At 40.8% G+C, this 21046-nt stretch overlaps 2 protein-coding genes across 2 annotated transcripts in view; one reads left to right on the forward strand and one right to left on the reverse strand.

Moving 5' to 3' along the window:
- Window positions 1-15: 15 nt before the first annotated feature.
- On the forward strand, window positions 16-18581 carry LOC133613841 (retinol dehydrogenase 7-like). Its single transcript, XM_061971673.1, has 6 exons — window positions 16-109; window positions 4661-4693; window positions 4760-5090; window positions 10615-10873; window positions 13456-13619; window positions 18339-18581. Exons 1-6 carry the CDS (start codon window positions 23-25, stop codon window positions 18560-18562), a joined length of 1098 nt encoding a protein of 365 aa, XP_061827657.1. The 5' UTR covers window positions 16-22; the 3' UTR covers window positions 18563-18581.
- lrp2a (low density lipoprotein receptor-related protein 2a) overlaps window positions 18572-21046 on the reverse strand; it is a 161955-nt gene continuing 159480 nt past the window's right edge. Inside the window, exons 77-78 of the mRNA XM_061971676.1 lie at window positions 20868-20939; window positions 18572-20802 (exon numbers count right to left, since the gene is read on the reverse strand). Of these exons, the coding sequence (XP_061827660.1) occupies window positions 20614-20802; window positions 20868-20939 (261 nt within the window). The 3' untranslated portion in view covers window positions 18572-20613. The remainder of the gene's footprint in view (window positions 20803-20867; window positions 20940-21046) is intronic.

The raw sequence follows: 21046 nt of genomic DNA on the forward strand, positions 1-21046 counted from the left end.
ATATTGTGTCTTACGTAATCCCATGTTTGTCAAACTGAAGGCATCTAATGTGCATTCGCTGGATGTTCCTGATGAAGACCACATCCACGCTTCAGCTTCTGTAAACATGGTAGGTTGTTTTCCCTTTTTAACGGTAGTTTTCCTTGTCTGATGATCGCTTGATAAGACTTTTATCAGCATACGATCAAGTTGCCACACTGAGTGAGTGACAAACAGGTTTTACAAATATGCAGTAAAGTGACTTTGTTTAGCTGCGTGTACTTTTCTTTAGTGTACTTGATAGGGGCGTAGCAGCAAATTCTGGGCCCCCATACACAAAACTCCTTCCCCATCCCCCCCTAAACCCAAACGTTACCACCCCGTAGACACACACTTGATATGTTTACATACATTCAATGGATTTGGTTGAAAGCAACTCTTTAAAATGCATGTAAAAATCTTAATTAGGTTTTTGACTCCGAATAGATGGGATTAACATACAGAGATAACCCCCTAAATAGATTTTGTTTAAAAAAAAAAACTTCAATATAAAATGGCCAGGTTATGATTTAAAATAATCTTATAAGCTATTATTATTCACTTAAATATGACTATAAATGTGTCAAGTAAAATATACAAACCCTGTTTCCATATGAGTTGGGAAATTGTGTTAGATGTAAATATAAACGGAATACAATTATTTGCAAATCATTTTCAACCCATATTCAGTTGAATATGCTACAAAGACAACATATTTGATGTTCAAACTGATAAACTTTTTTTTTTTTTTTGCAAATAATCATTAACTTTAGAATTTGATGCCAGCAACACGTGACAAAGAAGTTGGGAAAGGTGGCAATAAATACTGATAAAGTTGAGGAATGCTCATCAAACACTTATTTGGAACATCCAACAGGTGAACAGGCAAATTGGGAACAGGTGGGTGCCATGATTGGGTATAAAAGTAGATTCCATGAAATGCTCAGTCATTCACAAACAAGGATGGGGCGAGGGTCACCACTTTGTCAACAAATGCGTTATCAAATTGTTGAACAGTTTAAGAAAAACCTTTCTTAACCAGCTATTGCAAGGAATTTAGGGATTTCACCATCTACGGTCCGTAATATCATCAAAGGGTTTAGAGAATCTGGAGAAATCACTGCACGTAAGCAGCTAAGCCTGTGACCTTCGATCCCTCAGGCTGTACTGCATCAACAAGTGACATCAGTGTGTAAAGGATATCACCACATGGGCTTAGGAACACTTCAGAAACCCACTGTCAGTAACAGTTGGTCGCTACATCTGTAAGTGCAAGTTAAAACTCTCCTATGCAAGGCGAAAACCGTTTATCAACAACACCCAGAAACGCCGTCGGCTTCGCTGGGCCTGAGCTCATCTAAGATGGACTGATACAAACTGGAAAAGTGTTCTGTGGTCTGACAAGTCCACATTTCAAATTGTTTTTGGAAACTGTGGACGTTGTGTCCTCCGGACCAAAGAGGAAAAGAACCATCCGGATTGTTATAGGCGCAAAGTTGAAAAGCCAGCATGTGTGATGGTATGGGGGTGTATTAGTTCCCAAGATATGGGTAACTTACACATCTGTAAAGGCGCCATTAATGCTGAAAGGTACATACAGGTTTTGGAGCAACATACGTTGCCATCCAAGCAACGTTACCATGGATGCCCCTGCTTATTTCAGCAAGACAATACCAAGCCACGTGTTACATCAACGTGGCTTCATAGTAAAAGAGTGCGGGTACTAGACTGGCCTGCCTGTAGTCTAGATCTGTCTCCCATTGAAAATGTGTGGCGCATTATGAAGCCTAAAATACCACAACAGAGACCCCCGGACTGTTGAACAACTTAAGCTGTACATCAAGCAAGAATGGGAAAGAATTCCAGCTGAGAAGCTTAAAAAATGTGTCTCCTCAGTTCGCAAACGTTTACTGAGTGTTGTTAAAAGGAAAGGCCATGTAACTTAGTGGTGAACATGCCCTTTCCCACCTACTTAGGCACGTGTTGCAGCCATGAAATTCTAAGTTAATTATTATTTGCAAAAAAAAAGAAAAAAGTTTATGAGTTTGAACATCAAATATCTTGTCTTTGTAGTGCATTCAATTGAATATGGGTTGAAAAGGATTTGCAAATCATTGTATTCTGTTGATATTTACATCTAGCACAATTTCCCAACTCATATGGAAACAGGGTTTGTAGATCATCTACTTAATCAGTGGATTATGTCAATCATAATACATATTTATTATTATGATCATTTTAGTGCAATTCTCCCCTGTCTTTAAAAAGTAGTGACACCTCTGTTTCTAACTTTAATCAAGGGTCCTTGAACGCACCATTGTTATGTGCAATGAGAGTCAAAAGAGAAATGTGTACATAATTTTCTCATACGCTGTCACAAGTATGTAATATTTGTACTTTTTCCAAAATGTCAGTGCTGTGTGTGAATGCTTCAATGTGAGCTTTAGAAATTATGACTTCTGTGCTGAGTCAAGTGTTCTAAGTTAGTAAGTTTGCTGCATTAGTGAAAAAAATAACAAACCATTTTGTATTTTTGAGTAAAGTCTGAGACATTCTCAATTTGATTCAAGCAACCTTCTTATTGAACTAGATGTATTTTATATTAACATTATAACTTACATATTTAAAGGACATAAACAATATTTTAACATTGCAACTGCTCTTCTACTTTTACTACTTGTTCTTGATTGCAGTTTGTGCCAAATAAGTAGTATTTTTTTTCAGTTTGTTGTGCAGTACATTTTGCAGCCACTGAGCTGTGCTGTTTTCCCTTCTGCAAAAAGATGTCCTTTCTGAGGAACCAAAAATGCAATAAAAATGAAACTTGGCTATGAATTAGAGTAGTCTATGTAGAATTTTTAAAGCTGCAAAGCTTAAATAGCCTAAAAAGCAAGCAAAATGTTGAAATTCATTTTGTCCCTTTACAGCTCCCCAATGAACTCATGCAGCTCACCAAGCTACCAAGTGACATGACTGTGGGCCAGACACCGTGATCTTACTACTGACTTGTGTTGTTAAATGCTATTTGTACAATGATGACTGTGTATCGTAAAGCTATACCGCAATACAACCCGTACACTGACTACTCTAAATATATACTGTATATATTTTCAGAACAGTGGTTCTCAAACTTTTTTCACCAAGTACCACCTCAGAAAAAACTTGGCTCTCCAAGTTCCACCGTAATGACCCACATTAAAATACAGTAATGCAGTAGACCTAACTATTTACAAAAGCCAAAAGCAGTGAAGTTGTCACGTTGTGTAAATGGTAAATAAAAAGAGAATACAATGATTTGCAAATCCTTTTCAACTTATATTCAATTGAATAGACTGCAAAGACAAGATATTTCATGTTCACACTTTGTTATTTTTTGCAAATAATCATGAACTTGGAATTTAATGGCAGCAACACATTGCAAAAAAGGCATTTTTACCACTGTGTTACATGGCCTTTTCTTTTAACAACACTCAGTAAAGGTTTGGGAACTGAGAAGACACATTTTTGAAGTGGAATTATTTCCCATTCTTGCTTGATGTACAGCTTAAGTTGTTCAACAGTCTCCCTTCTGCTATTTTAGCCTTCATATTGCACCACACATTTTCAATGTCTGGACTACAGGCAGGCCAGTCTGGTACTGGCACTCTTTTACTATGCAGCCACGCTGTTGTAACACGTGACTTGGCATTGTCTTGCTGAAATAAGCAGGGGCGTCCATGCTAACGTTGCTTGGATGGCAACATATGTTGCTCCAAAACCTGTATGTACCTTTCAGCATTAATGGCGCCTTCACAGATGTGTAAGTTACCCATGTCTTGAGCACTAATACACCCCCATACCATCACAGATGCTGGCTTTTCAACTTTGCACCTAGAACAATCCAGATGGTTCTTTTCCTCTTTGGTCCGGAGGACACGACGTCCACAGTTTCTAAAAACAATTTGAAATGTGCACTCGTCAGACCACAGAACACTTTTCCACTTTGCATCAGTCCATCTTAGATGAGCTCAGGCCCATCTGTTTCTGGGTGTTGTTGATAAACGTTTTTCGCCTTGCATAGGAGAGTTTTAACTTGCACTTACAGATGTAGCGACCAACTGTAGTTACTGACAGTGGGTTTCTGAAGTGTCCATGTGGTGATATCCTTTACACACTGATGTCGCTTGTTGATGCAGTACAGCCGGAAGGATCGAAGATCACGGGCTTAGCTGCTTACGTGTAACTTGCCCAAATGAGCTAATATTTGCAAAAAAATAACAAAGTTTCTCAGTGTGAACATGAAATATCTTGTCTTTGCAGTCTATTCAATTGAATATAAGTTGAAAAGGATTTGCAAATCATTGTATTCTCGTTTTATTTACTATTTACACAACCTGACAACTTCACTGGTTTTGGGGTTTGTATTAAAAACAAGGCAGAGGTTTCATTCAACAAAATATTCAATATTTTTGGCCACTGGAACATTACACAGTTTAAATACAGGAAAATAAAACACTGTACTCTAATCAAGTGCGAATGGTACATGTGCCACAGTTTGAGAATCACTGTTTTAGAAGACGTGCTTAATTATGTACTTATTTGTCTTTTTAGAATAATTATTAGAAACATTGCAACAAAAACATGGTGTCATTTATCTCCTCAGGGCACTGAAGGACTGACATTACATCTCCTGGAGGTATGGAACATATTCTGTCTACATCTACATGAAATATTTTGTTTATTCATCCGTTATTTGTTTCAGGCCCTGGTGTCACATCCGGTTTTGACCTTTGCCCTACTTGTGGCCGCTCTGTCGTCCACTTGGTGGTACATCAGAGACTCCTACGAGGTGGACACCTTCAGCCTCAAGCAGGTGTTCATCACAGGCTGTGACAGTGGCTTTGGAAATCTGCTGGCCAGGCAGCTGGACCTCAAAGGCTTCTGCGTCATAGCGGCCTGTCTCACCCAGAAAGGAGCGGCAGATTTGGCGAGCTCGGCCTCCTCCAGGCTGAAGACCCTCATCTTGGACGTGACGGACAGCGAAAGCATCAGGAGAGCGCGGCGGTTCGTAAGCAAGGAGGTGGGAGAGCGAGGTGAGCTGCAGGCTGACAGGAGATCACCTGGATCTCCGTACTCCTCATCATCTCCTCTTCATCCTCCTACTGACATGTCTTTTTGCGAGGGAATAATACCCAACTCATGTTTTCAGTCACTGAAGCTTCCTCATTTTTAAACCCTAGTCTAAGTCAAGCATCCACAAATGAACACAAAACTAGGAACATGTATTTTAAAGCTCTAATTTTATTCTGCAAAAACACATACATTTATACAAAAATCCAAATACTATTCAAAAATAAATATCTGCTAAATATACACAAAAAACTAAATATTATAAAAACTAAGAGTTCTAAACATCTGACCTTATAGCAGTTTGTCAGTGCACTCAAGCTCATTTAAGCAAGACGTGTAAAAAAAACAAAAGACTAACCAATACAAAACTATGTAATAATAGCCCACAATAAGTATAATGGTGGGGCACGATGGCGAGCGCCTGGTGGCCGGGCCTGTCCCCATGGGGCCCGGCCGGGCACAGCCCGAAGAGGCAACGTGGGTCCCCCCTCCAATGGGCTCACCACCCATAGCAGGGGCCATAGAGGTCGGGTGCAGTGTGAGCTGGGCGGCAGCCGAGGGCAGGGCACTTGGCGGTCCGATCCTCGGCTACATAAGCTGGCTCTTGGGACGTGGAACGTCACTTCGCTGGGGGGGAAGGAGCCTGAGCTAGTGCGTGAGGTGGAGAAGTTCCGGCTAGATATAGTCGGACTCACTTCGACGCACAGCAAGGGCTCTGGAACCACTTCTCTTGAGAGGGGCTGGACTCTCTTCCACTCTGGCGTTGCCGGCAGTGAGAGGCGACGGGCTGGGGTGGCAATTCTTGTTGCCCCTCGGCTCAAAGCCTGCACGTTGGAGTTCAACCCGGTGGACGAGAGGGTAGCTTCCCTCCGCCTTCGGGTGGGGGGACGGGTCCTGACTGTTGTTTGCGTTTACGCGCCAAACAGCAGCTCAGAGTATCCACCCTTTTTGGATTCACTCGAGGGAGTACTGGAGAGTGCTCCCCCGGGTGATTCCCTCGTTCTACTGGGGGACTTCAACGCTCATGTTGGCAGCGACAGTGAAACCTGGAGAGGTGTGATTGGGAAGAATGGCCGCCCGGATCTGAACCCGAGTGGTGTTCTGTTATTGGACTTTTGTGCTCGTCACAGATTGTCGATAACAAACACCATGTTCAAACATAAGGGTGTCCATATGTGCACTTGGCACCAGGACACCCTAGGCCGCAGTTCCATGATCGACTTTGTAGTTGTGTCATCGGATTTGCGGCCTCATGTTTTGGACACTCGGGTGAAGAGAGGGGCGGAGCTTTCTACCGATCACCACCTGGTGGTGAGTTGGCTGCGATGGTGGGGGAGGATGCCGGACAGACCTGGCAGGCCCAAACGCATTGTGAGGGTTTGCTGGGAACGCCTGGCAGAGTCTCCTGTCAGAGAGAGTTTCAATTCCCACCTCCGGAAGAACTTTGAACATGTCACGAGGGAGGTGCTGGACATTGAGTCCGAGTGGACAATGTTCCGTACCTCTATTGTCGAGGCGGCCGATTGGAGCTGTGGCCGCAAGGTGGTTGGTGCCTGTCGTGGCGGTAATCCTAGAACCCGTTGGTGGACGCCGGCGGTGAGGGATGCCGTCAGGCTGAAGAAGGAGTCCTATCGGGTTCTTTTGGCTCATGGGACTCCTGAGGCAGCAGACAGGTACCGACAGGCCAAGCGGTGTGCGGCTTCAGCGGCCGCGGAGGCAAAAACTCGGACATGGGAGGAGTTCGGGGAGGCCATGGAAAAAGACTTCCGGACGGCTTCGAAGCAATTCTGGACCACCATCCGCCGCCTCAGGAAGAGGAAGCAGTGCAGTGTCAACACCGTGTATGGTGGGGATGGTGCTCTGCTGACCTCGACTGCGGATGTTGTGGATCGGTGGAGGGAATACTTCGAAGACCTCCTCAATCCTACCAGCACGTCTTCCTATAAGGAAGCAGGGCCTGGGGAATCTGTGGTGGGCTCTCCTATTTCTGGGGCTGAGGTTGCCGAGGTAGTTAAAAAGCTCCTCGGTGGCAAGGCCCCGGGGGTGGATGAGATCCGCCCGGAGTTCCTTAAGGCTCTGGATGTTGTGGGGCTGTCTTGGTTGACAAGACTCTGCAACATCGCGTGGACATCGGGGGCGGTACCTCTGGATTGGCAGACCGGGGTGGTGGTTCCTCTCTTTAAGAAGGGGAACCGGAGGGTGTGTTCCAACTATCGTGGGATCACACTCCTCAGCCTTCCCGGTAAGGTCTATTCAGGTGTACTGGAGAGGAGGCTACGCCGGATAGTCGAACCTCGGATTCAGGAGGAACAGTGTGGTTTTCGTCCTGGTCGTGGAACTGTGGACCAGCTCTATACTCTCGGCAGGGTCCTTGAGGGTGCATGGGAGTTTGCCCAACCAGTCTACATGTGCTTTGTGGACTTGGAGAAGGCATTCGACCGTGTACCCCGGGAAGTCCTGTGGGGAGTGCTCAGAGAGTATGGGGTAACGGACTGTCTTATTGTGGCAGTTCGCTCCCTGTATAATCAGTGTCAGAGCTTGGTCCGCATTGCCGGCAGTAAGTCGGACACGTTTCCAGTGAGGGTTGGACTCCGCCAAGGCTGCCCTTTGTCACCGATTCTGTTCATAACCTTTATGGACAGAATTTCTAGGCGCAGTCAGGGCGTTGGGGGGATCTGGTTTGGTGGCTGCAGGATTAGGTCACTGCTATTTGCAGATGATGTGGTCCTGATGGCTTCCTCCGGCCAAGATCTTCAGCTCTCACTGGATCGGTTCGCAGCCGAGTGTGAAGCGACTGGGATGGGAATCAGCACCTCCAAGTCCGAGTCCATGGTTCTCTCCCGGAAAAGGGTGGAGTGCCATCTCCGGGTTGGGGAGGAGATCTTGCCCCAAGTGGAGGAGTTCAAGTACCTCGGAGTCTTGTTCACGAGTGGGGGAAGAGTTGATCGTGAGATCGACAGGCGGATCGGTGCGGCGTCTTCAGTAATGCGGACGCTGTATCGATCCGTTGTGGTGAAGAAGGAGCTGAGCCGGAAGGCAAAGCTCTCGATTTACCGGTCGATCTACGTTCCCATCCTCACCTATGGTCAAGAGCTTTGGGTCATGACCGAAAGGACAAGATCGCGGGTACAAGCGGCCGAAATGAGTTTCCTCCGCTGAGTGGCGGGGCTCTCCCTTAGAGATAGGGTGAGAAGCTCTGTCATTCGGAGGGAGCTCAAAGTAAAGCCGCTGCTCCTCCACATCGAGAGGAGCCAGATGAGGTGGTTCGGGCATCTGGTCAGGATGCCACCCGAACGCCTCCCTAGGAAGGTGTTTCGGGCACGTCCGACCGGTAGGAGGCCACGGGGAAGACCCAGGACACGCTGGGAAGACTATCTCTCCCGGCTGGCCTGGGAACGCCTCGGGATCCCCCGGGAGGAGCTGGACGAAGTGGCTGGGGAGAGGGAAGTCTGGGCTTCCCTGCTTAAGCTGCTGCCCCCGCGACCCGACCTCGGATAAGCGGAAGAAGATGGATGGATGGATGGATGGTAAATATGCAGAACATCTACCCATCCATTTTCTATCGCTTGTCCCTCTCGGGGTAGCTGGGGGTGCTGGAGCCCATCCCAGCTGTCCTCGGGCGGAAGGCGGGGTACACCCTGGACAAGTCGCCACCTCATCCACGCAGAACATATTGTCAGCTAAGCATAACTTCATCTCTGAAACTCATAATGTTAATTTGAAATAACAAACCACAAAAGCCAAAAGTGAAGTTGTCACGTTGTGTAAATGGTAAATAAAAAGAGAATACAATGATTTGCAAATCCTTTTCAACTTATATTCAATTGAATAGACTGCAAAGATAAGATATTTAATGTTCAAACCAGTAAACGTTGTTATTTTTTGCAAATATTTGGAATTTGATGCCTGCAACATGTTTCAAAAAAGCTGGCACAAGTGGCAAAAAAGAGTGAGAAAGTTGAGGAATGCTCTTATTTGGAACATCCCACAGGTGTACAGGCTAATTGGGAACAGGTGGGTGCCATGATTGGGTATAAAAGCAGATTCCATGAAATGCTCACTCATTCACAAACAATGAGGGGGTGAGGGTCACCACTTTGTCAACAAATGCCTGAGCAAATTGTTTAAGAACAACATTTCTCAACCAGCTAGTGCAAGGAATTTAGGGATTTTACTATCTACGCTCTGTAATATCATCAAAAGTTTCAAAGAATCTGGAGAAATCACTGCAAGGCCGAAAACAATCGGTACAGATGGTACTGCATCAAAAAGCGTCTTCAGTGTGTAAAGGATATCGCCACATGGGCTCAGGAACACTTCAGAAAACCACTGTCAGTAACTACAGTTGGTCGCTACATCTGTAAGTGCAAGTTAAAACTCTACTATGCAAAGCCAAAGCCATTTATCAACAACACCCAGAAACGCTTCGCTGGGCCCGAGCTCATCTAAGATGGACTGATGCAAAGTGGAAAAGTGTTCTGTGGTCTGACGAGTCTACATTTCAAATTGTTTTTGGAAACTGTGGAAAGAGGAAAAGAACCATTCGGACTGTCCTAGGGTCAAAGTGTAAAAGGCAGCATCTGTGATGGTATGGGGGTGTATTAGTGCCCATGGCATAAATACAAGTTAGGCTATTAACAAAAATACAAAACAAATGCCCTACAATGATAAATACATTTCACATTAATTTGACATGTGTACAATTGTTTTATATCAAATCAAATATTTTTACAACAATGTGGACTAAAATGATTTTTCTGCAAAGAAAATACTGAAATGAATTCTGCGAAATGTGCACTGGAACAATTTGGCAGATAAAAATACAAAAAGAAACAAATGAAATATAAGAAAATTAATATGTTTTATCTGGGCACGATGGCACAATTTCTTGATGCATTCAGTGCAATGAAGCGACAAAAGGTGTGAAAATAAAAATGCAAAATGAAATAAATAGAATATAAAAAATGTCCAGGCTGTGCATGATAATAACATTTCAGCATGTGGGAAAGTATATATTTTTAAATAAACAAAATTAAATAAATATTTTGTCTGTGCATTTCTCAATGCATTCAAGCGACAAAATATTAATAAAATAAAAATACAATAATGATTTTTGATATTTGAATTTAAAGATATAATATATATATATATATATATATATATATATATATATATATATATATATATATATATATATATATACACAAAAAAACATTAAACCAAATGTGTACTGAAAAAAGACCAATGCTACTGCAAAAGTAAAAGAAGTATGTTATCAATACTAATGCTGTGTAGTTTTTTTTCTAAGGTAAGATTAAGGACAGAAAAATAAAGATAGGGCATCGCCTCAAAAAACCTACAATGCTTTGATGTCCTCACTATACTGCTGATAGCCACTAGAGGGCACATTTGAATGCTATCTGGACATTGCTATGATATTTAATGAAGTATTATTACAAATGTTTCTTCCAATGTGTCCTCCTGCAGGCTTGTGGGGCTTAGTGAACAATGCTGGCAGATCCACGCCCATCGGCCCGCTGGAATGGATGCACTTGGAGGACTTCACCAAAGTGTTGGACGTCAACCTGATGGGCGTCATTGAGGTGACGCTGCAGTTTCTGCCGCTCCTGAAGAAAGGTGGAGGGCGGCTGGTCAACGTCTCCAGTGTTCTCGGCCGGCTGGCGATCATCGGAGGAGGTTACTGTCCTTCCAAGTGGGGAGTGGAGGCCTTCTCTGACAGCCTCAGGTCAGTACCGAATCACAAGCACACAACAATAATAATAATACAACAAAAATCACTTTATATTCTCTACTGCTCACTAATGTTACATATCTGATTTATTGTGTAGAAATAACTACATGTGCGCTTCCTTCAATACCTGTGTTAAATAAAAGATCAGTTAGGAATGGATAATACATAATGTTGGATATAGAAAACATACAAAAACTTTATTTATTGAATCAAAAACTGAAATTCAACGATTTGGTGCATTTGTAAACATCTAAAATGATGTACAAAATATAACCTGCTAGCCAAGAATGTACAACAATTCTTCTCAACTAAAGAGGAGAAATATAACCTTAGAGGAAAATGTAATTTAAAACATTTGTATGCACGTACAACACTTGATACCTTTAGTATATCAGAATGTGGAATTAAATGATGGAATGGATCAGGCAAATAATTCAACTAGTGTACTACTATGATCCACTTTAAGGATGTGTTCAAACTTCAAGTGTTTACACAGCACAAAGAAGAAGAATTATAATAAACTTATTGATAATGATGAATCATTCATCTTATTGGCTGAATCATAACTGATTTAACTACAAACCCCGTTTCCATATGAGTTGGGAAATTGTGTTAGATGTAAATATAAACGGAATACAATGATTTGCAAATCATTTTCAACCCATATTCAGTTGAATGCGCTACAAAGACAAGATATTTGATGTTCAAACTCATAAACTTGATATATTTTTTTCAGATAATAATTAACTTAGAATTTCATGGCTGCAACACGTGCCAAAGTAGTTGGGAAAGGGCATGTTCACCACTGTGTTACATGGCCTTTCCTTTTAACAACACTCAGTAAACGTTTGGGAACTAAGGAGACACATTTTTTAAGCTTCTCAGGTGGAATTCTTTCCCATTCTTGCTTGATGTACAGCTTAAGTTGTTCAACAGTCCGGGGGTCTCCATTGTGGTATTTTAGGCTTCATAATGCGCCACACATTTTCAATGGGAGACAGGTCTGGACTACAGGCAGGACAGTCTAGTACCCGCACTCTTTTACTATGAAGCCATGTTGATGTAACATGTGGCTTGGCATTGTCTTGCTGAAATAAGCAGGGGCGTCCATGGTAACGTTGCTTGGATGGCAACATACCTGTATGTTGCTCCAAAACCTGTATGTATCTTTCAGCATTAATGACACCTTCACAGATGTGTAAGTTACCCATGTCTTGGGCACTAATACACCCCCATACCATCACAGATGCTGGCTTTTCAACTTTGCGCCTATAACAATCCGCAATCCTCTTTGGTCCGGAGGACACGATGTCCACAGTTTCCAAAAACAATTTGAAATGTGGACTCGTCAGACCACAGAACACTTTTCCACTTTGTATGAGTCCATCTTAGATGAGCTCAGGCCCAGCGAAGCCGACGGCGTTTCTGGGTGTTGTTGATAAACGGTTTTCGCCTTGCATAGGAGAGTTTTAACTTGCACTTCTGAAGTGTTCCTGAGCCCATGTGGTGATATCCTTTACACGCTGATGTCGCTTGTTGATGCAGTACAGCCTGAGGGATCAAAGGTCACGGGCTTAGCTGCTTACGTGCAGTGATTTCTCCAGATTCTCTGAACCCTTTGATGATATTACGGACCGTAGATGGGGAAATCCCTAAATTCCTTGCAATAGCTGCTTGAGAAAGGTTTTTCTTAAACTGTTCAACAATTTGCTCACGCATTTGTTGACAAAGTGGTGACCCTCGCACTATCCTTGTTTGTGAATGACTGAGCATTTCATGGAATCTACTTTTATACCCAATCATGGCACCCACCTGTTCCCAGTTAGCCTGTTCACCTGTGGGATGTTCCAAATAAGTGTTTGATGAGTATTCCTCAACTTTATCAGTATTTATTGCCACCTTTCCCAACTTCTTTGTCACGTGTTGCTGGCATCAAATTCTAAAGTTAATGATTATTTGCAAAAAAAAAATGTTTATCAGTTTGAACATCGAATATGTTGTCTTTGTAGCATATTCAACTGAATATGGGTTGAAAATGATTTGCAAATCTTTGTATTCCGTTTATATTTACATCTAACACAATTTCCCAACTCATATGGAAACGGGGTTTGTATTTATGAAGAGAAGTGTTGGATTTAAAATGAATTCATGTGAGTTGTTACAAATTGAGAACAGGAAGTAAACAAATGTGTTAGTAACTGCTGTGAAGTAAAATGGAGGAAGGATTAAATAAGCTTTGCTTCTTCCTACTCCTTTTCAGACATGTTGTAAAGGAGAAAAACTGAAGATGTGTACAATATGGGATGTATCATATTGAAACTATATAAATGTTCAAAATAAACTTAAGTAGTTACTTAAATGCACTTTATTATGAGAGGAATTGAATAATGTATAAAACATGTTTTTAAGTTAAATTGATCAGTAATTTTATGTAAAAAAAAAAAAAATACAGTTATTATTTCTATGTAATTGACGACAATACGGTGGCCATGTGGTTACCCTGTCTGCCTCGCAGCCAGATGGTTGTGGGTTGGAATGCAGTATGTCAATGATGAATATATGTTGTGTTGTGTTAGGAGGGACATGCAGCAGTTTGGGGTGAAAGTGAGCATCATTGAACCTGGTTTCTTCAGGACTAACCTGACCAGGCTGGGTCCTATTGAGGCCGATCTCAGGAGGCTTTGGACCCGCCTCCCTCAGGAAGTGAAAGACTCCTATGGGGTGACCTACCTTGATGAGTGTGAGTACTCAGTCCTGTTGCCAGCTGGGAAATGACTAATGATCCTACTGTACACACCTTGTCAGGGCCACAGACCCTGTATGGCCCGGATGTCCAAAGTCTGCCATTTGTGGCTTGCAGCTTGCCTTTTATTGGCCCTTGGTGTATTTAAAACAAATAAAAATGATTAATCAGATATTATTACATACTACCATAATTTCCTTCATTACCTAGAATTGAAAACGTTTGTACAGTAAAATTTAGCTTGAAATAAACTGAGGGGGGGAATAGCGCCCCCACCTGGCTGTAAAGAGCAGATGCATCTTATTTGTGTTTGTGAATATTCATGTGTTGGATGACTAAAATTACTGTACAGATATTATGATTATTGTACGTCTGGCAATGTTGTGCTTTTTACAGCCAGGTGGGGGCGCTCTTCTTTCAGTGGTAGCTTTTTTTAATAGTTCTTGTAAAGGTAAAATTACATTTTAATCAGCATTAAGTGATAAACTTCCCCGAAGTGGGAATCATTTATTAAAAATCTGATATTTTTATATCAAGAGCATAAAAAAACCTGTTTACGACCTTCTAAACACCTTCAACATTATGAGAGCCCTCTAGGTCAGTGGTTCTCAACCTTTTTTCAGTGATGTACCCCCTGTGAACATTTTTTTAATTCAAGTACCCCCTAATCAGCGCAAAGCATTTTTGGTTGAAAAAAAGAGATAAAGAAGTAAAATACAACACTATGTCATCAGTTTCTCTTTTATTAAATTGTATAACAGTGCAAAATATTGCTCATTTGTTGTGGTCTTTCTTGAACTATTTGGAAAAAAAGATATAAAAATAACTAAAAACTTGTTGAAAAATAAACAAGTGATTCAATTATAAATACAGATTTCTACACACAGAAGTAATCATCAACTTAAAGTGCCCTCTTTAGGGATTGTAATAGAGATCCATCTGGATTCATGAACATAATTCTAAACATTTCTTCACAAAAAAATAAATCTTTAACATCAATATTTATGGAACATGTCCACAAAAAATCTAGCTGTCAACACTGAATATTGCATTGTTGCATTTCTTTTCACAGTTCTTTTTGACAGACATTTAAAAAAAATCTGAGTACCGGTACCCCTTAGCATACCTTCAAGTACCCCCAGGGGTACGCATACCCCCATTTGAGAACCACTGCTCTAGAGCACAGCTGTCAATGTCAAGTCATTTTATCTGGCCCGCAAACATCTGGAAATGATGTGTGTCGATAAAGTACTTCATATTTTCTCACTAAATGTCATGGATTTTTTTTATTTTGACAGAAAAAATATATGTACTGCTTGAAATTGCATACCTTTTAAACTTTAACAGTATCCAATATTGCAACAAATATTACAGTATATTATCATACTTTCCAAACATGTTTTTGTCTAAATAAAAATACTAACTTTACAGCAAACTACCATCAAATTCCTAAAAATGACAATGAAGTGTATGGTGTTCTTTACAGCATATATAAATTTAAAAAAAACTAAACATTTTTTGCATTAAAATTCTGTTAACTGAGCTGCCATATTTTTACTGTAAAATCTTGTTTTTAAAAGTGTATTACTGTAAATGGAAAAACAATACATTTGTTTTTACTAGGGATGTCCGGTAATGGCTTTTTGCCGATATCCGATATTCCGATATTGTCCAACTCTTTAATCATTGATACCGATATATGCAGTCGTGGAATTAACACATTATTATGCCTAATTTGGACAACCAGGTATGGTGAAGATAAGGCACTTTAAAAAAATTTTTATAAAATAAAATAAGATAAATAAATTAAAAACATTTTCTTGAATAAAAAAGAAAGTACAATAATATAAAAACAGTTACATTGAAACTAGTAATTAATGAAAATGAGTACAATTAACTGTTAAAGGTTAGTACTATTAGTGGACCAGCAGCACGCACAATCATGTGTGCTTACGGACTGTATCCCTTGCAGACTGTATTGATATATATTGATATATAATGTAGGAACCAGAATATTAATAACAGAAAGAAACAACCCTTTTGTGTGAATGAGTGTAAATGGGGGAGGGAGGTTTTTTGGGTTGGTGCACTAATTGTAAGTGTATCTTGTGTTTTTATGTTGATTTAATAAAAAATAAAAAAATAAAAAAACTCAGATAAAAAAAAAAACGATACCGATAATTTCCGATATTACATTTTAACACATTTATCGGCCGATATTATCGGACATCTTTAGTTTTTACAGTAGAAAAACTGGCAGCTAAGTTGCCAGAATAATAAAAGAACGTGTACAGTTTTTCCATGAACAATATGTAGTAAAAACCAATGTACATTTAACACAAACATTCTGGCAACTAAGCTGCCAGCTTTTCCCCTAAAAAAAAAAACTGAGAAAACTGTGCTACTGTTTTTACATTTACTGTAAACTGTTGTAAAAAAAAAAAAACAGTATATTTTACAGTAAAATGTTGTAAATATAGAGTTTTTACTGTAGAATGGACAGCCTACTTACAACAATGTATATAATGAATATTGAAATCCAGAGGCATATTCCTACATTATTGGCTGTTACACTCTGATGGCAGACATAACTGCCATGTGGCCCTCAGGGAAAACTACTTGGACATCCCTGCTCTAGACATGAAGCAAAACCCAGCGTTTAGTTATCTCTATACTCTTAATACAATATAGTAAGATCTCTATACTCTTAATACATTATAGTAAGATCCAGTGTTGGGACTAACGCGTTACAAAGTAACGCGTTACTGTAACGCCGTTAGTTTTTGGCTGTAACTAATAATCTAACGCGTTATTTTTCATATTCAGTAACTCAGTTACCGTTACTACATGATGCGTTACTGCGTTATTTTACGTTATTTTTGATGTAGTATTGGCTAGAAACAGAAGATCTGAGTGTGTTTTACTGGAGCGCTGTGGTCTCTGAAAAGAAAAGAGGGATCCTAGTGGGCCAGGCCAATCTTTCATTATCTCTAAACTAAAACTGGGGACATGTGTAGAGTGTTCTGGGCTTCAGTACAGTGTTGATCTCCTGAAGACATGATTTTATTTCCGAATTCCTTGAGAGAGAAAAAATGCTTGGTTAAGCTTTGTGTATGTAGTGTGTGCCTTCCTTGGTTTACAGCTATGTTGTTATTATGCTGTTTGTTACTTATGTATGTTATGTTGCAGCTATTTAAAATAGTTTTGTCAATTTGTTCTGGCCAGAAACAAATTGGCCCTTTGAAACATATCTTTTTCTTTGTGTGTTGTATGTAGACCACATTGCTTAGCAGAGTTCAGTGATGCAAATGCATGTCAAGTTGATCAACAGATTGTATTATTCTCCAGTGCAATAACAGAAGGCTAAAAGGGCATTAATGGTAGCTTTAAAAAAAAAAAAAAAGAAGAAGAAAATAAGTAACTAAATAGTTACTTTTCACATTAACGCATTACTTTTTGGTGTAAGTAACTGAGTTAGTAAATGAGTTACTTTTGAAATAATGTAACTAGTTACTGGTTTTTAGTAACTAACCCAACACTGGTAAGATCTCTATACTCTTAATACAATATAGTAAGGCTGCCTGAGGCTGAGCCAATCAGTGGCCACTCTGACTGGTTTGCTCTCCTCTCGTAAACAATACTATTGTAGTAATGATATTTATTGAGACATTTATATGCACGAAAATGCTTATTTAGGCCAAATTGTAGAATATGCTTTAAAAAATATAATTTGCAATGTGGTGAAGCCACAATATGTGGCGAGGGAAGACGGTATGTGCAATACTTTTCCATATAATCTACAAAAGCCAAAAGCAGAGAAGTTGTCACGTTGTCCGTCCATCCATCCATTTCCTACCGTTGTGTAAATGGTAAATAAAAAGAGAATACGATGATTTGCAAATCCTTTTCAACTTATATTCAATTGAATAGACTGCAAAGACAAGATATTTCATGTTCACACTGAGAAACTTAATATTTTTTTTGCAAATATTAGCTCATTTGGAATTTGATGCCTGCAACATGTTTCAAAAAAGCTGGCACAAGTGGCAAAGAAGAGTGAGAAAGTTGAGGAATGCTCATCAAAGACTCATTTGGAACATCTCACAGGTGAAAAGGCTAATTGGGAACAGGTGGGTGCAATGATTGGGTATAAAAGCAGCTTCCATGAAATGCTCAGTCATTCACAAACAAGGATGGGGCGAGGCTCACCACTTTGTCAACAAATGCCTGAGCAAATTGTTTAAGAACAACATTTCTCAAGCAGCTATTGCAAGGAATTTAGGGATTTCACCATCTACGCTCCGTAATATCATCAAAAGGTTGTGAGAATCTGGAGAAATCACTGCACGTAAGCGGCAAGGCTCGTCTCTTTGCAGTCTATTCAATTGAATATAAGTTGAAAAGGATTTGCAAATCATTGTATTCTCTTTTTATTTACCATTTACACAACGTGACAACTTCACTGCTTTTGTCATTTGAAGCTTTTGATGCAATAATTAGTCATTTCCCAGCAAGCAACATCTGTATCATGTTTGTGTTTGCTAATAGTTTTGTATTAAGTGGGGCAAACTATCGTACATCATGGGATTTTTTTAATAATACCCGATTGTAGCTGAGATAGGCTCCACGCCCCCCCGCAACCCAGAAGGAAATAAGCGGTAGAAAATGGATGGATGGATGAAATAATCTTACTAATACAACTTTTTGCCTTCTCAGACCTGAAGTGCCAGGACTTTTCCATGCGCATCTTGGCAAGTCCACGCATCGCCATGGTAACAAAGTGCATGGAGAAGGCTTTGAGCGCACGTTTCCCTCGCACACGCTACACTGCAGGCTGGGACGCCACACTCCTCTGGCTGCCTTTGTCCTATTGCCCCTCTTTTGTGTGCGACTTTGTGCTCCGCCTTCTTCTACCTCCACCTGCAGCACACACACTTTGAACACACATCTTACCTGCCACAAAATACAACTTTTATTCCACCATTTCAAGTGTACAGACTTATTGGGAATCATTGTGAGACAAGATGACTTCTCTTCTCTTCCGTGGCTTTTCATCAATCATCTTCCGTGGTCAAGTGTGGCGTCCATCAGGAGTCATGAAGTCACAAAGTCAGGATCACATTTGTTCAACTGCATGTTTGAGGTGCGTGTATCTACAAACCCCGTTTCCATATGAGTTGGGAAATTGTGTTAGATGTAAATATAAACGGAATACAATGATTTGCAAATCATTTTCAACCCATATTCAGTTGAATATGCTACAAAGACAACATATTTGATGTTCAAACTGATAAACTTTTTTTTTTTGGCAAATAATCATTAACTTTAGAATTTGATGCCAGCAACACGTGACAAAGAAGTCGTGAAAGGTGGCAATAAATACTGATAAAGTTGAGGAATGCTCATCAAACACTTATTTGGAATATCCCACAGGTGAACAGGCAAATTGGGAACAGGTGGGTGCCATGATTGGGTATAAAAGTAGATTCCATGAAATGCTCAGTCATTCACAAACAAGGATGGGGCGAGGGTCACCACTTTGTCAACAAATGCGTGAGCAAATTGTTGAACAGTTTAAGAAAAACCTTTCTCAACCAGCTATTGCAAGGAATTTAGGGATTTCACCATCTACGGTCCGTAATATCATCAAAGGGTTGAGAGAATCTGGAGAAATCACTGCACGTAAGCAGCTAAGCCCGTGACCTTCGATCCCTCAGGCTGTACTGCATCAACAAGCGACATCAGTGTGTAAAGGATATCACCACATGGGCTCAGGAACACTTCAGAAACCCACTGTCAGTAACTACAGTTGGTCGCTACCTCTGTAAGTGCAAGTTAAAACTCTCCTATGCAAGGCGAAAACCGTTTATCAACAACACCAAGAAACGCCGTCGGCTTCGCTGGGCCTGAGCTCATCTAAGATGGACTGATACAAAGTGGAAAAGTGTTCTGTGGTCTGACGAGTCCACATTTCAAATTGTTTTTGGAAACTTTGGATGTCGTGTCCTCCGGACCAAAGAGGAAAAGAACCATCCGGATTGTTATAGGCGCAAAGTTGAAAAGCCAGCATCTGTGATGGTATGGGGGTGTATTAGTGCCCAAGACATGGGTAACTTACACATCTGTGAAGGCGCCATTAATGCTGAAAGGTACATACAGGTTTTGGAGCAACATATGTTGCCATCCAAGCAACGTTACCATGGACGCCCCTGCTTATTTCAGCAAGACAATACCAAGCCACGTGTTACATCAACGTGGCTTCATAGTAAAAGAGTGCGCGTACTAGACTGGCCTGCCTGTAGTCCAGACCTGTCTCCCATTGAAAATGTGTGGCGCATTATGAAGCCTAAAATATCACAACGGAGACCCCCGGACTGCTGAACAACTTAAGCTGTACATCAAGCAAGAATGGGAAATAATTCCACCTGAGAAGCTTAAAAAATGTGTCTCCTCAGTTCCCAAACGTTTACTGAGTGTTGTTAAAAGAAAAGGTGATGTAACACAGTGGTGAACATGCCCTTTCCCAACTACTTTGGCACGTGTTGCAGCCATGAAATTCTAAGTTAATTATTATTTGCAAAAAAAAAATAAAGTTTTGAGTTTGAACATCAAATATGTTGTCTTTGTAGTGCATTCAATTGAATATGGGTTGAAAAGGATTTGCAAATCATTGTATTCCGTTTATATTTACATCTAACACAATTTCCCAACTCATATGGAAACGGGGTTTGTAGATATATATATATTGGACACCTTTTATCTTATGGCAACATGAACTACTCATTAATATTGAAATTTACAAATATACAACATATTTATCAGTGCAAAAGATATAAACATCAGAATAAAGAATTGGCATATGAAATGTCACAAGGCATATACTTTTTTTCTTCTTCATTCTTGAAATGTAATCGTTTTTTTTTTCTCTCACAGGCTGCATAAAAAAATAAATTCTGTGCAAAGTGTGATCTCCCCGCCATTGTGGGCGGGGTTATACGTCACCGTCCTCTTTGACCAGGTTGGCTGTGTCTTTGAAACTGTCCTCTGTGGGGGAAAAGGTGCTGGTGTGATGATGATGATGATGATGATCCCTCCTCGGAGGTTTAGTGGGCGGGGCGAGCGGCGAGGGCTCGGGCGCCAGAGTGTCTCCGCCGCTTTCTTCGGGCTTCTCGTCCTTCATCTGTCAAATATTTCAAACAGTGAGTGAATCTTGTGAGTTTGTTGTCATGAGCGACTTTGGCTCACCTTGAAGTAGGACAGGTTCTCAAATGCGAGGCTCGGCTTCAGTTTGCGCTTGAATAATCTCCATGTTGACTCCTTAGGACCACAACACAAACATCGTTGTTTGCACAACAACTCACACAAAACTATGTTCACCTGACTTGATATTAGGGCCTGATCTACTAAAGGTTTGCACGTGCAAA

This window comes from Nerophis lumbriciformis, linkage group LG13 (assembly GCF_033978685.3).
Source record: "Nerophis lumbriciformis linkage group LG13, RoL_Nlum_v2.1, whole genome shotgun sequence".
Taxonomy (NCBI): Eukaryota; Metazoa; Chordata; class Actinopteri; order Syngnathiformes; family Syngnathidae; genus Nerophis; species Nerophis lumbriciformis.

Excerpts from the sequence above, each read along its gene's own strand:
- LOC133613841 (XM_061971673.1), top strand. The coding sequence starts at position 23 with ATGTTTGTCAAACTGAAGGCATCTAATGTGCATTCGCTGGATGTTCCT. Across the intron at positions 10,874-13,455 it reads GCCTTCTCTGACAGCCTCAG|GAGGGACATGCAGCAGTTTG; the intron begins GTCAGTACCGAA and ends GTGTTGTGTTAG. Across the intron at positions 13,620-18,338 it reads GGTGACCTACCTTGATGAGT|ACCTGAAGTGCCAGGACTTT; the intron begins GTGAGTACTCAG and ends TTGCCTTCTCAG.